General features: G+C 41.1%; 1 protein-coding gene across 3 annotated transcripts in view; it reads left to right on the forward strand.

Annotated features, from left to right (window-relative positions):
• The window catches only part of ARMH3 (armadillo like helical domain containing 3), a 174,758-nt gene that overhangs the window by 51,118 nt on the left and 107,616 nt on the right, over positions 1-16,024 (forward strand). For all 3 annotated transcript variants that reach the window (XM_080822780.1, XM_080822781.1, XM_080822779.1), the window contains one exon: positions 5,021-5,109. In XM_080822780.1, the coding sequence (XP_080678906.1) occupies positions 5,021-5,109 (89 nt within the window). The remainder of the gene's footprint in view (positions 1-5,020; positions 5,110-16,024) is intronic.

Consider the following 16,024-nt stretch of genomic DNA (forward strand, 5'->3'; position numbering starts at 1 on the left):
CTTTCCTACTCCCTAGTCTACTTTCTGTCTCTGTATATTTGTCTATTCTTGACATTTTGTGTAAGGGAGATCATATGCCATGTGACTTTTTGTGACAATGTTTTCGAGTTTCGTCTGTGTTGTGGCATGTATTAGTACCTCATTCCTTTCCATGGCTGATTACTATTCTGTTGTATGGATGGGTGATGTCATTTTATTTACCCATTCATCAGTTGATAGACATTTGGGTTGTTTATATCTTTGGCTGTTATGAATAATGCTGTTATCAACATTCATGTACAAGTTTTTGTATGGATATATGGTTTTTGTGTGTATATACCTGGTAGTGGAATTGGGGGGGTTATGTGGTAACTCTATGTCTAACGTTTTGAGGAACTGCTACACTGTTTTCACCATTTTACATTTCCACCAGCGGTGTATACAGACTCCAGTTTTTCTGTGTACTCATCACAGCCAAGGATTTTATGTCTACCTGGACTTTCCCCCGACTTTGGCAAAAGTAGAAGGGGCATTAACTTGAATTAAGAAATGATGTTGTTGAGTACTTAGATTCTTGGTTTACAGATATCCAAGTTTTCTCCATATTATTCTCTCATGATCTGCCCATTGTGTTTCTGGACTCTCTTTGCCAAGGATTTATAAACAGTATTGCAATGGGATGAGCAATTTAATGAGTTTTGATAAACGTATACATCCTTGTAACAACTATCCCAGTCAAGGTATAAAACATTTCTCTTCTCTAAAAAGTCCCTTTGTACCCTTTTTAGAGGATGTTAAAAAAGTTTTTTTTAAAGATTTATTTCAGGGAGAGAGAGTGTATGTACAAGTGGGAGGTGCAGAGAAAGGGAGAGAGAATCTCAAACAGACTCCATGCTGAGCCCTGGGGCTGACATAGGGTCTGATCTCACCACCCCATGATCATGACCCAAGCTGAAACTGAGAGTCAGACACTCAACCGACTGTGCCACCCTGATGCCCTGAGGATGTTAAAGTTTTTATTTTTTATTTTTATTTTTTATAAAGATTTTATTTATTTATTTGACAGAGATCACAAGTAGGCAGAGAGACAGGCAGAGAGAGAGGAGGAAGCAGGCTCCCCGCTGAGCAGAGAGCCCAATGAGGGGCTCAATCCCAGGACCGTGAGACCATGACCAGAGCCGAAGGCAGAGGCTTTAACCCACTGAGCCACCCAGGCGCCCCCGATGTTAAAATTTTTAAATATGAATTTGTTTTAAATGGTGGATTTCTTAGCTATAAAAATAGAGTTGTAGAAAATTTGGAGAAAACAAAAAAGAGAAAGAATAGAATTCACCGTGTAATCCTACTGTCCAAATTAACGTCAAAATTAAATCTTTTTTTGATGCTTGAATATGGTTGTGACCATTATCATACATTTTGCATGCTGTTTTTTCAATTTCCATTGTAACATAAATATCTTCTGTTGTGAAAAATTCCTTTAAAAAAAAAGATTTTATTTATTTATTTGACAGAGAAAATGAGAGCACAAGCAGGCAGAGCAGCAGAGGGAGAGTGAGAAGCAGGGTCCACACTGAGCATGGAGCCTGATGTGGTGCTCGATCCCAGGACCCCTAATGTGGGGCTTGATCCCAGGACCCTGGGATCATGACCCGAGCCGAAGGCAGTCGTCTAACCAACTGAGCCACCCCGGCGCCCTGTATTGTGAAAAATTCTTAATGGATATTCTTTTTAAATGCTCCATGGGGCCCTGCCTAGGTGGCTTATTTATCATGTGTCCAGCTTTTGGTTTTGGCTCAGGTCATGGCTCAGCATCCTGTTGGGCTCCCTGCTCAGCGGGGAGTCTGCTTCCCTCTCTCTCCTTCTGCACCCCCCCTCCGCTCACCCCTACAGTGCACCCCCTGCTTCTCTCACTCTAAAATAAGCCTTAAAAAATAAAAAGAGCTTAATGGGGTTACATTATATATCCAGGTTTTAGTCTGCTTGGACTGCGATAACAACCACAGATTGGGTGGTATGACAATGGAAATTTATCTTCTCATAGTTCTAGAGGCTGGTAGTCCAAAATCAAGGTGCCAGCACCTTTGGTTTCCCCAGAGGCCTCTCTCCAGGATATACAGATGGCCACTGTTTCAAGGTATCCTCACAGGGCCTTTTGTCTCTGTGTGGGAGCAAGCACTCTTGGGGTCTCTTCCTTTTCTTATGAAGAAGCCAGCCCTATGAGATTAGGACTCTACCCTTTTGACCTTATTTAACTTTAATGACTTCTTTTTTTTTTTACTTTTTTATTTAATCTCTGCACCCCATGTGAGACTTGAACTCACGACCCCAAGATCAAGAGTTGCACACTCCTCTGACTGTGCCAGCCAGGCGCCCCTTTTTAAGGACTTTCTTAAAGGCCTTATAGCTAAATACAGTCACATTAGTTAGGTTAGGGTTAGGGTTTCAACATATGAAGTTTGAAGGGACATAATTTAGTACATAACATATAGTAGTCTCCGCTTCTCAGTCATTTCATTTTCTGTGGTTTGGAAGCAGATGATCCTCCTCCTGTATACCATGGATCAGTAGTAGCCTAATGTTAGATCACAATGCCTACATCATTCAGCTTACTTCATCTCACCACATAGACATTTTATCATCTCATATTATCATAAGAAGGGTGAGTACAGTATAGTAAGATACTTTGAGAGAGAAACCACATTCACGTACTTTTTACTATAGTATATTGTTATAATTTCTCTATTGTATTATTAGTTATTGTTAATCTCTTACAGTGTCTAATTTATAAATTAAACTTTATCATGGGTATCTATGTATAGGAGAAAAACAGAACATAGAGGGTTTGGTACTGTTGACAATTTCAGGCATCCACTGGGTGTACTGGAATGTATCCCCCACAGATAAGGGAGAACAGCTGTATGTGTGATGATTTACTTACTGGTCTCTCAGCATTGGATGTTATTTCCACAGTTGTTTCCAGTTTTCTTTTATTACAAATGAGGTTATGATGAACATCTTTTTGCTTAAAGCATTTAGTTTTTGGGGGCGCCTGGGTGGCTCAGTGGGTTAAGCCTCTGCCTTCGGCTCAGGTCATGATCTCAGGGTCCTGGGATCGAGCCCCGCATCGGGCTCTCTGCTCAGTGGGGAGCTTGCTTCTTCCTCTCTCTCTCTCTGCCTGCCTCTCTGCCTACTTGTGATCTCTGTCTGTCAAATAAATAAATAAAATCTTAAAAAAAAAAAAAAAGCATTTAGTTTTTGTATTCTGGGTAAAGCTGAATTCTCCGTAGTGGTGCTTGTGAGTCAAAGGGTATAAACGTTATTAAGGCTATTGATAGAGATTGCCAGATTGCCTCCTAAAGGGGCCATGTACCAATTATACTTTCCTTGATAAGGTGTAAGTGGCTGTTTCGCTGTACCTTTGTCAACATTACTATCTGTATTGATTTGATACATAAAAATAATCTTTTAATATGCCAATTTAAAGTGAAGTTGAACATTGTAGAAAGGTGTTAACTTTCCATATTTCCCCCCTTTGGTGGGGTGGGGGATTTGTTGGCTATTTATTTTGCTCATCTTCCTTATTAGGGATGTTACTTTTTCTTATCGATTTGTATAAACATACACATTAAGCATAGTAATGCTTTTGTGTTTTTTGCTACAAATGTAATTTCCCATATGATTTGGTTTTAGTGTAATCATTCTTAAAAAACACACACAAGATACTCATTTTTAGGAAGTGAATTTCAGCTGAATTCTACTTTGTACTATCCACCATGGCTTTTTATGCTTTCAAAACCCTCTCCCAATCAGAGATGAAAAAATATTTTTTGTTAGGTTTATAATGTTTGAAAAGTCTTTCATCTCAGCCTGTTAACTGCTTATTTAGAAGTACTCTCCCAAACATATATGTTAATGTGATGTGAGTAATGTTGAATATTCCAGTAATCTAGAATTGTACCACCTAGTAGAAGTTTTTGAGATGATAGAAAAGTTCTGTGTTGTGCTGTCTGATATGGTAGCCACTAACCACATGTGGTTGTTAAGTATTTGATATATGGCTAGTGCAACTGAAGAGTGAATTTTTAATTTAGCTCCCTTTTTTCAAAGATTTTATTTATTTATTTATTTGAGAGAAAGAGAGTGTAAGAGAAAGATAGCACAGAGGCCGGGGGGTAATAGAGGGAGAAGCAGACTCCCCACTGAGCAGGGAGCTTGATATAGAATTTGATCCCATACGCCTAACTGGCTGAGCCACCCAAGCATCCTAATTTAACTTTAATGTAAATAAAATTTAAATTAATTATGAATTAAATAAAGAATTTTTAAAAAGATTTTATTTATTTATTTGACACAGAGAGATCGAGGGGGAGAGAGAGAGAGAGAGACAGAGAGTAAGCACAGGCAGGGGGAATGGTAGGCAGGGGAGAAGCAGGCTCCCCACTGAGCAGGGAGCCCGATATGGGGCTTGATCCCAGGACCCTGGGATCATGACCTGAGCCAAAGGTAGATGCTTAACTGACCGAGCCACCCAAGAGCTCCTAAACCAAAATTTAATTTAAAAATTAATTTAAATTAAAAATAAATTTCAGTAGCTCTGAAGAAGGGTACCTGGGTGGCTCAGTCGGTTAAGCGTATGAATCTTGATTTTAGCTCAGGTCATGGTCTTTAATTTTGTATTTTTATAGCCTATGTGTGCAACGTTGAATGGAGTAGTCTTAAGTCAGGTCCACTGATGTATGCTTTTCTCAGAGGAAAGATACTCAAGGAATGGTATCCGTAATACCTGATCGACTGCTGACCTATATGTGATTATAGCCCCCTTTTCCTAGTGATAAAGGAAATGAGCACAAGCATTGTCTGTGCATGTGTGTTGGGGGGGACAGTTTATGCACAGCGAGGTGAAGTTTCTTTCTTTTACTTGTGTACAAATTCATCTCCAGCATCTTTAGTGGCCTTAGCAAAGCTGCCTTCGTAAAGAAAACAGTATCTGTGGTGAGTTTCAGCATACTTTTAGGCTTATCCCAGTTTTTCTCTGTTACAGACGCTGCATTCAGGTAGTACATAAACTGCTTTGCTACCAGAAGAAGTGTAGAGTACGCCTGCATTACACCTGGCGGGAGCTATGGTCAGGTAACTTTCTCTTTTGAATTAATCTTCTTTTCCTATCTCTTTTATGAACCCCTAGGCCTAGGGACAGATGAAATTTTTAAAAACTTTTTAGTTCATTTGGATGCTTCTATTTTCATTTATACTTTTTGTCATTTCAGCCTTGTTCTTATCCAGATGTAGGCATGTCGCATATCTGGTCCATACTTCCTCCTAAATTTCTGCTCCCTGTATTTTTTTGTCAGCTGGTAGAAACAATTGAATATATCCTGAGCTCTCATGATTCTTGCTTTGAATAAGAGGTAGGAGGAGTCAGTACAAACTTGGATTCTCCCTCAGTTCCATGTGGTAGCAGCATATGGACTATAGGGAGGCTTCTGTGTGTTTCCTCAAGATGAGTAATCTCAGGAGGAATGTCATAGGGAGAGGGGGTGGGGAGGGGGTGGAGAGATGGGGGGGAATCCTGTTCTTTGTGTTACATCTGGCATTATTACTGTTTACAGACAGTGTCAATTGTACCACACCCTCTGTGCCAGAGACAAAAACAGCAAATTACAGTGTTTACTTTTGTCTTTGTATCTTTGGTCGCCCAGTAAAGTCACAGCTACCCCTGCGGGCGGGAAGTGGCTCTTCTCTAAGGGTACAATTAATGCTGGCTTGCCACCCCTTTCTTTTGTGTAACTAAATTGGAGGTTTCAGGAAAGCCAGGAGACAGGCTCCCTGAGGCATTTGCTTGCTGATAGGTCCCGTGGCTTTTGTGACCTGATGGTACAATCAAGTTTTCTTCAGATGATTACAGTGATGAATGGTTGCCCCACCCATGGAAGAGCTTGTGTGTATTCTCAGTAGAGGAGGGTGTGTTAGTGTCAGAGGCTTTGTAAGAAACAGGCCAGTAACCCCACCCCCTTCCATGGAATTCATCTCACTTGTTGTGACACGTGGTTTCCTCCCAACCCAATTTGGCTTTCTAAATTTAGTCCTCTATAATGGGAAGTAGAGATCTTTAATTAATGGATTAGCAAGTTCTTTGCAGTTACTGCCTATGGTGGCGAAGAGTGAACAGGAGAATAACACTAAGTGGCAATAGTTGCATTTTGGTATTTTAGGAGAAAAGAGTAGGATTGTGTGAGAGTTTGAGATTGAGGGAATGTCGGAAGATCTAAAGAGATCAGAAGAGCTTGAAATGACTAAAGTTAGAATTTCCTAGGTAGGAACAATTCTTATTAATATATAGGACTATTGTGGTTGTCTACGAATAGTTATATGATTGCTAGGTTCCAAAAATTTAGGATTAAAGAGAAAACACAAAAATGATACAAATTTGTGGATGTTGGTATAGTTGTAGGACTTAAAACAAGTACAAATGGTTTATCTATAACTGGGATGAAGTTACCCATTGTAGTACTAATGAGTTGGTGCTAATAGTTGTTTCTGCCTGCTTTTGATTCTCTTTGGGTTTGATTTTTCTCTTGTATTCTATTTTTTTTTTCCTTTCTATCCTAGCCATCCTATCTCTGGTCCCTGGGATCTCTCTGGCTTTTCTCCCATCCTCATCATGTGTGGTCCTCTTCCTCATTGTTCTGTTACATTGCCTTTTACCATTTACCCTCATCTGTCTTACTGGGGCCCAGGGCTTTCCATTACTTTCCTTCCTCCACTTTGTATCCTGTCCTTTGTGGTACTGTTGTCATATAACCTACTGGCACATATGTTATAAACCCCAAAATATATTGCCATCATTTTTTAAAAAAGATTTTATTTATTTATTTGACAGACCAAGATCACAAGTAGGCAGAGAGGCAGGTAGAGAGAGAGGGGGAAGCAGGCTCCCCGCTGAGCAGAGAGCATGATGCGGGCTTGATCCCAGGACCCTGGTATCATGACCTGAGCCGAAGGCAGAGGCTTTAACCCACTGAGTCACCCAGGTGCCCCTATTGCCATCATTTTTGTTTAAAGAGTCAGTTTTTTTTTTTCTTAAGATTTTATTTATTTGAGAGAGAGAGTGAGAGTGCACAAGCAGTGGGAGTGGTAGGCAGAGGTAGAGGCGGGCTCCCCGCTGAGCAAGGAACCTGATGTGGGACTCTATACCAGAACCCCGGGATCATAACCTGAGCTGAAGGCAGACGCTTAACAGACTGAGCCACCCAGGCATCCCAAGAGTCAGTTATCTTTTAAAGAGATTAAAAATGTCTTCTGTATTTATCTTTTCTTGATCTTAGCATTTCCCCATTCTGGCTAGGAAATCGTGAGGCAGGAGACCATTTTTATCCTATTCGATCACTTGACTTTATGTCTTGGAGTACTTTCTGTCATATGCAGCTTGTTTGTAATTTTGTGCTATTTCACGACTGATTGACTGGCATCCTAAGCCTTGATAGGCTGAGAGGAAAAGTACATGATGATTATTAGTGATGTTGGGATGACTTCTTGTTCCTGAGGCATAGGCATTTGTACTGGAGTTCTCTGCCAAGTGAGGTTAGGTCCTTTTCCTATATAGACTGGGTGAGCCTCCTGGAACCCTGGCTCCCTGTATTCATACACAGTGAGATGCAGAGCAGCAGGTGTTAAGGAACGTTGCAAAATACTCTACTACATCTGATGCATCAGAGCCCGTAATAATGTATAATATTGCAATCAGTGAATATAAATGTGGTTATGGTGGATCCGCCCACTCCTTGGCTGGCAGTACCCCTCATATGTTGGTAAGCCCATGTTTTTACTCTTTCTTTGCCTTCTAGACTTAAGGATTTGCTGGAGGTGTGTGAACCTCACCATGGTAAATATGCTTATGTGTATAGATCCCCATACTGTGCTGAAAACTTTAATTGAATTTTATTTATAAATAAAACTGGTAAGGCATGTGTTTTTAGATTGGGCACACAGAAGCCGTTGGGTGTCTAGGAAGCAATTGGCTAGGGCCCAAATGCCTTTTGTTGTTTGGAATGTGGGTGTGTGTTATCACTGCACTTCAAATGGTGATTTTTATTCCTGTGCTGTTTGACTGCAGTCACTCCTTGTTAATGGGAAGGTAACCAGAGGCCCCCTTCCAAATTCCCATAGAACAAGGTAGCTGTATTAGTTGGGGGTTTAATCCTGCCTGGCCTCTTGATTTTACAGATATAAGCCCTGACCTTCTCCCTGCTGCCATTGTCTATTTATATGATGCCCGTCACCATAGTATCTGAGTATGTGGGGAAATATATTTAGGCTAACTCTAACTAGAGTAGGGAAAGGAAGAAGGCCTGTCTCTGTCATTGCCCTCTTTTTAGTAATCACTATTTTTCACTAAGTTATGGAAAGTTCAGAAGCTCTTCTCTGACCTCTAAGCCTACCTAGATCTCCTATTTTGGATAAAAGATTAGGTCTTAAAACTATCCTCTATAGAGATAGAAAACTGGGTTTTAGGATAAGATGCTAGGAAATAGGTCTTTACCTTTGAGAATATAATGAAAGATAAGATCTTTGTGTCCAGAAAAATGTCCATTTGCATATACATATTTTGCATATAATTTCAGAGAGTTCACAGACCCTCTGTAGCCATCCATGGTCCTGTGTTAAGAATCCCTGTCTTAGTCATTGAGCTTCTGCCTTCGGCTCAGGTCATGATCCCAGAGTCCTAGGATTGAGCCCTGTATCTGGCTCCCTGCTCTGCGGGGAGCCTGCTTCTCCCTCTGGCACTCCCCTGCATGTGTTCCCTCTCTCGCTGTCTCTCACTCTGTCAAATACATAAAATCTTTAAAAAGAAATAAATGGATAAATAAAAATTTTTTAAAAATCCCTGTCTTAATTTTAGGTTCCATGGCCTCCCAATTGCTTCTCATTTCACAGAATATCTTATTATCTGTGTTAATATTTTCTCTTTATTTGCTGATCATACTGTATTCCTCCTAGGAATTTTAGCTTCCCAACCTCCTCTCTGAACTTCTTGGGGATAAAGAGCATGTTGGTCACTATATCTTATTTCCTGTGTCTTCCTATGGCACTTCAGGTTTCTATTTTAGCATATTGCACTGTTTTGCAATGTGTGCATAAGTCTGTATAATGATTTATTTAAATATCTTTCTTTCCTCTTAAAAAACTTTTTGTAGGGCAGAGCCCATGTTTTTATCATCACTTTATCCTTAGCACACTACTTGGCTTGTAACAGGGTCTCAGAAAACATTGGAATGAATAAATGAATAAGTGGACATGTAGAATTTCTATTAGTAATGCGTCAACATTCTCTTTTTTTTTTTAAGGATTTTATTTTTTTATTTATTTGACAGGCAGAGATCACAAGTAGGCAGAGAGGCAGGCAGAGAGAGAGAGGGAAGCAGGCTCCCCGCCGAGCAGAGAGCCCGATGCGGGGCTCGATCCCAGGACCCTGAGATCATGACCAGAGCCGAAGGTAGAGGCTTTAACCCACTGAGCCACCCAGGTGCCCCTCAGCATTCTCTTAAAGCAGCACAGTGTTGTGTTTGAGTCTCACAACTGTAACAGCAACAATGATAACAATAATAACAACAACAGTAATAATAATAGAATCCAGTAGGATGTTTGTTGTCATGTTTCTGTTGAGCTGACTTTATCCTCTTTTCATTTGAAAAATTTTTTAAAGATTTTATTTACTTAGTTGAGAGATCAGGACCCCAGACAAAGGCAGATGCTTAACCCACTGAGCCACCCAGATGCCCCTATTTGAATTGTTGATATGAAAGGGAGTGGTGGGTGATTTCTCTTTCTTTTGTCTGTTTCTTCCTTATCTACAGATACATGGATTGCTTTTAACTAAGTAAAAATGGAAACTTTGATGGTTTCCAAGCCATTAACCAAAGAATGAGCAGAATGTTTAGAGAGAAGCATGTAGTTGTTAGAGAGGAAAAGACCTGAACAGAGCTTCATGGAATCAGCTTATTTTACTTCCTTCCACTGCAGGCAGAAGGGGCACTGGGGAGGCAGCCTGCATTTAAATAGTGTAGCTTTCCACAGTCTGAAAACATGGGTTGATTTAAAGGCAGATTTATACTGACATTTTATATTCGACATTTATCTATGGATCACTGTCCTTCTTAGCCTTTCACTTTGCCACATCCCTGGGTGATAAGTCATTATTTTTATCATCATTTGTTGGGGAAGGGAGTGAAGGTATAGGAGGGTAAGTGCCTTGCTAAGGATCATGGAACCGGATACTAAACAGAGTCATGATTAGAACTTAGAGTTCCTGACTTCTATGCTCAGATGCAGATCACTAGGCAACATTTGCTTCCCTGCAGGAAGAAAGGCCCCCAAAGCCCCCAAAACAATCTGTTCAGCTTCACTGTGCTAAATAGCATCCAAAGCATTCATAGCTTTGTGGAAAAAGAGAGAAATTGTACATGGCCTGACCTTTTAGATACCTACTGGGAAAAATGGAAAACCCAGAGTGTGTCACAGCTTTGTGGATCCAGCTGGCTTTCTCATCACTAGCAGAAGTCTGTGACTTCATGGTTAGGTGTACCTTGAGACTGGGAGTGAGGCTTTTGTTGGAAGCTTGTTATATTGTAGGTGTTGTCACATAGGACTGAAAATTTTCAAGAGAAGGTCTGACCTGAGCCATAGATTGACCTGTGTGTTCTTGTATAAGTAAGTATAGCTTTGACAGCCTGGTAGCCCCTCCTGGTTTCGGGAAACTATCCTTTGAACTTTTAATTGTCAGCTTTGTTTGTTTGTTTAGTTTCTTTTTTGAACTTACAATTTTGATATAATTATAGGCTCACAGGAAGTTGCAAAAATAGTATAGCAAGTTCTCGCACCCTTCACCCAGCTTCCTCTGATGGTGAGATCTTATATAACTCTACAATATTGCTTCTTTTAGTTTTGGAGAAGGTATGGGGAGAAGGGAAGGACAAAGCAATAAACAGCTAGAGTAGATGGGGAGAGGAATTTTGGCAGCTGCTGTTGCTATTTTGTTTTTAAAATTGCTTTTTAAATTGTTCTTCCTCTTTCCCCCAAATTTTCTCTGATGTAGGGAATATGTTACAAGATGTATTCTAGGCTTGATGTGCCTAATTAAGACTGCTCTAGCTTCTATGTGCAAAAAAATGGAGGCTTCTTCCTTCTGTGTATGATCAATTTCTCTCAGAATGTTTTAATACAGGGTCATTAGAAGGCATTTTTCTGTTTCCATAATTTTGTTATGAAAGATTCTGTACAACAGTGTAGAAAGCCCTAGGACTGAAAAAGAATGCCAGAAGACTCTTTTTTCCTTCAAATCACCACATTTGGCTAAGTCTAAAATTTATACTATTTTGACTTTTTCTTTCATCCCCTCAAAAACTTGGCAGAAGCAAAAGATAAGAATTTCTAACAGGTTTAGCCTGTTAGAAGGAGAAAAAGATTCCCACCAAAAAGCCCCTGAAAAGAGTGAGAAATCTCTGTTCTTTTCTCTGCACATGAAGTCACTTCCTTTCCAGAGAAATGTCAACTCTCATAGGCCTATTAGCATCTTGTCAACCAAAAGAGACAGAGGAAGGAGTAGCTGTGCTTTTGTTGCTCTGCCGGTACTAGTTCTAAAGGAGCATACTTGGTTTCATGAGATATCATTGTTCCCTGCATCTCCAGTGAGCAGGACAGGTCTGTTACTGTTTTTCTCACATTTTGGCAGGAAGTAAAGTTCTTGATTCTACGTCACATGCCTCCACTGAGATGTGGTCTCACTGACTATTCGATTTCTTAAAGGGTGATGATTTTGGCTCTTTCTCAGCTGGGCAGTATTGGAAAAAATAAGCAGGTGGTATAGGACCCTAGAAGGCACTGGCTTCTGAACATGCTTAGAGGCAGCTGCACAGGAACAAGGTGTAGGGGTCCTGCATTTCCCAAAGTCTGAGTTCCATATGGGAACTTTCACATAAGGGCTCATTTTCATGATAAAGAAGAGGGTGGGTGGTAACTGTGAGAATTGCAGTGTCCCCAAGTAAACGGGGAATTGGAGATAGTTGAGAACCTTATTTTCCCTTTTAAGCAGATGTACTTCAACAGCAAGGAAAATGTAACACAGAACCTAACTTCCATTTAAAATAAGAATTTGTTCTTTTTTCTAGTTCATCTAGAGGGGTGTGGAGCCCTTAGGCAGTGCAGCCTGTTGATATGTGTGTGTGTGTGTGTGTGTGTGTTAAAATACACATAATACTTACCATCTTAACTGTTTTTAGGTATGTGGTTCAGTGGTATCAAATGTTTACCACATTGTTGTGCAGCCGTCCCCACCATCTCTTCCCATAATTCTTTTCATCTTGTAAAACAAAAACTCTATACCTACCAGACAAGAACACCCCATTCCTCCCTTTTTTTTTTTTTTTTAAAGATTTTATTTATTCATCTGACAGACAGAGATCACAAGTAGGCAGAGAGGCAGGCAGAGAGAGGAGGGGAAGCAGGCTCCCCGCTGAGCAGAGAGTCCGATGCGGGGCTCGATCCCAGGACCTCGGGATCATGACCTGAGCCGAAGGCAGAGGCTTAACCCACTGAGCTACTTAGGCGTCCCCCCCATTCCTCCCTTTGCCAGCCTCTGGCAAGCAGTATTCCACTTTCTGTCTTTATGATTTTGACTACACTAAGCACCCCAAGTGAGTGAAATCATACAGTGTTTGTCTTTTTGTGACCGGCTTATTTCACTTAATATAATATTTTCAGGTTCAAGAAATCAGTTCTCTCCTCCTCAGAGTTTGCTTTTTTTGGTTAACATTTTTATTTGTTGTTGTAGGCTATCTCTGCCCATGTTCAGCATGAGTGTAAACTTAATGTCTTCTTTGCTGTCTTCTGAGCCTTTTCTTGGGCATGTGCAGCTACTTTCTAGATTTCCCTGTATATGCAATTAATTTTTTTTTAAAGGACCCCCAACATGGGGCTTGAACTCATGACCCTGAGATCAAGACCTGAGCTGAGATCAAGAGTCAGATGCTTAACTGACTGAGCCACCCCAGTGCCCCTATGCAATTGTTTTTGAATGTTGTAGTCTTAAATGTCTGGCTCTATTCCTGGGAAGAAACATACAAAAAAAAATGAAGGTGGAGAAAAAAAGGGCACTTGGCCCTTCATTTATTTATTTTTTTAAAGATTTTACTGATATATTTGAGAGAGAGCACAGGCACAAGATGGGGCAACGAGAAGCAGACTCCCCACTAAGCAGGGAGCCCGCTGTGGGCCTTGATCCCAGGACCCTGAGATCGTTACCTGAGCCGAAGGCACCGCATACCTGGCCCTTTTAAATATCATGGATGTAACTGACCTGGGTGGGGATGGGTTTGCCTCAGCGAGAGGAGGTGCAGCAACAATGGCAGCTTGCTTCTTTGTCTGCATCTCCGTAATCAGAAGCAGGAATCAGCTCTCTAAGCGCAGATCTCCAGTATTTGGGGGATAGGCTCCTTTTTTGCCCACCTTACCTCCTACAAGCTGTGTGCATGCTCTTGCTCGGCAACATGGCTGGGCAGGTGGGGTGGGGAATGCCTAGTTGCTACTTTGCTAAGTGCTGAAATTGATCAAAATTACCAAAATTTACCATCGAAGTCTTCCCTTGGAAATTGAAAACCTTTACCATACTTCAGAGTTCCAAAATAGTTAACATCAGACACATTCCGTCATTGCAATGATTGTCTGGGTAGGGAGAGAGATACGTGGTGCTTTCTACTCTGCTTGTCTTCCCAGAATCCTCCCATCAGATGTACTAACTTTTCTGCTGTGTTCACCTGGAGGGCTCATAGCATACAACCAGAGCCATTTCATTTTCTTGTTTCATTCATTGGCCTCTTTAAGTGAGGGGCTTGGGTTTGCAGCCAGACAGATACCTATGTTCTGAGAGGCCACCTGGTGTATTTTGTATTTATTCTACTGGTAGGTGTTGGCTTCTAAGTCCTTCCTGCGCCACTTTGCTGATGGACAGGGAGCCTGCTGATTGTTGGCAGTGTCCCTGGGTAATTGGTGGTTTTGTCCAGAGATGCTGGAATTGGCTAGAGTTATAGTGCCTCTGGGGTTTGGAAGGCATTGGCTTGTTATACTAGTGCTATTTCTAGCCTGTCCTTGGAGTTTCTCTTCCTTTCTTCTAAGCAAGTGAGATGCTAATATTTCTCTTCTATCAGTCACTGTGAAATTATCTATTTCCCCAAATGAGTGCATTTTGTTTTGGATCTCTGGCATTTCCTCCCAGCTCCGTGCCAGGCCACAACATGGGGCCTGTTTGAGTCTTGTCTTTGCTTTCTTTCTCTTTTTCTTTATAGTATGTTAGAACTGTTAAAATAATAGCTCTTTCTGACCTGATTCTTTGGAGACAATTTATTTGTGCTCTGCTAAAGGCTGTCTCCTTCCTGTTTTTAATACTATTTAAATGTCATTCACTTGGTTTTATAATTAATCCTCCCCTTTGCTTCTCTGAGGCAGGCATCTGAGCTACCACTTAATTGTGTCTTCCTGTAGTTGGCTTGTTCTTCTCTGCACCTGGTTTACCTCAGTGTGGGGGACAGGTTTTAGTCCTGGAGAAGTTCCCATATCCATTATTCATTCTACTCTTCTACATGGCAACACGATTTGCTGCTACTCTCTCCTTGAATTCAAAGCAGTTCAGGAAAAAATTCTGGGGGAGTCCTCATCATGTGGGGTACACCGATATTAAGAGCAGCTCTGCAAACAAGGCTCCCTGTGGGTAAGGGAGGCCTGTGTGAGGTGGCAGGATTCTCAAGTGGATGGCACCGAACTCTTCCCATTTGAGAAATAGATCAGCTGCTTCTGCCTCTGGGAATTCACTTGGGACTAAGGGAACCATCAAGGTACCTATTCCTGGTTCAGCTTCCCAGAACCTGCTTGCTATCTTATATTCCACATGTATCTGCATTCAGAAGTCAGAATTTCGGCGCACTCTTGCCATACTTGACGTGCAAGATCCCCACGGGAAGGAGCTTGGGCCAAAGCTAAGTGTGAGACTGACTGGTGCCTCTAGTAGAGTCAGAAGAGGCAGCAGTTGCAGCCAATTTGTAGTTCCTGAAAAAGAGCCCAGAAACAAAATTTTCAAAGTGCCTTGTAGACTTTCCAATGAAGAAACAAGTGTGTACGGAGCACCTACTTCCCTACAACTTAACCATATTGCATGTGGAATATAATACCTCAAATATCTCACTGACCTAACTTCTCTATTTTTCACTCAGTGTAGGTTAAGAGTATTTGGAGCCGGGTATCTGGAGCCTCATTTAATAGAGTTAGCAAAGATTAGCAGTCTAATCCAGAATCCCCAAGGATTTCCTAGACTATTGTTGGTACTTAAGTGCTTTGGTGGCTTTGATGGTGAACTTTAATCATTATTCTGAAGGCTGCCATAGTGTTGCTGTCTTGAAGGCTACTCAGGATTCATTTTGAATTTGCATTCCTGCCCAAGAGTCCATGGCTCTCTGTTGATTGAGCGTATTTGGCTCCTTTTCTTTAGCCCATCAAAGAGGAAACATTTTTGCGCGTTTGGCCATGTACTCTGTGCTGTGTATACTGTGATGTAAATTTTAGCTAGTCACTTATGCTGAGGTTATAGAAAGTTGGGATGGATGTTTGTGGGGCTCCTGCTAGTGTTGGTAGAAAGAAAAACATTGACCTCTTATTTGTTTTTGATTGATAAAACATACATCAAATTTAACCTTTTTTTTTTTTTTTAAGTCATCTGATAGAGATCACAAGTAGGCAGAGAGGCAGGCAGCAAGAGAGGAAGGGAAGCAGGCTCCCTGCTGAGCAGAGAGCCCAATGCAGGGCTCGATCCCAGGACCCTGGGATCATGACCTGAGCTGAAAGCAGAGGCTTTAACCCACTGAGCCACCCAGTAACCATTTTTAAATGTACAGTTCAGTGGCATTAAGTATATTCACAACATTGTTGGAAACATTTCTACCTTCCATCTCCGGAATTTCTTTCATCTTCCCAAACTGAAACTATCTGTACCCTATAAACAATA

This window comes from Martes martes (genome assembly GCF_963455335.1).
Source record: "Martes martes genome assembly, chromosome: 14".
Taxonomy (NCBI): Eukaryota; Metazoa; Chordata; class Mammalia; order Carnivora; family Mustelidae; genus Martes; species Martes martes.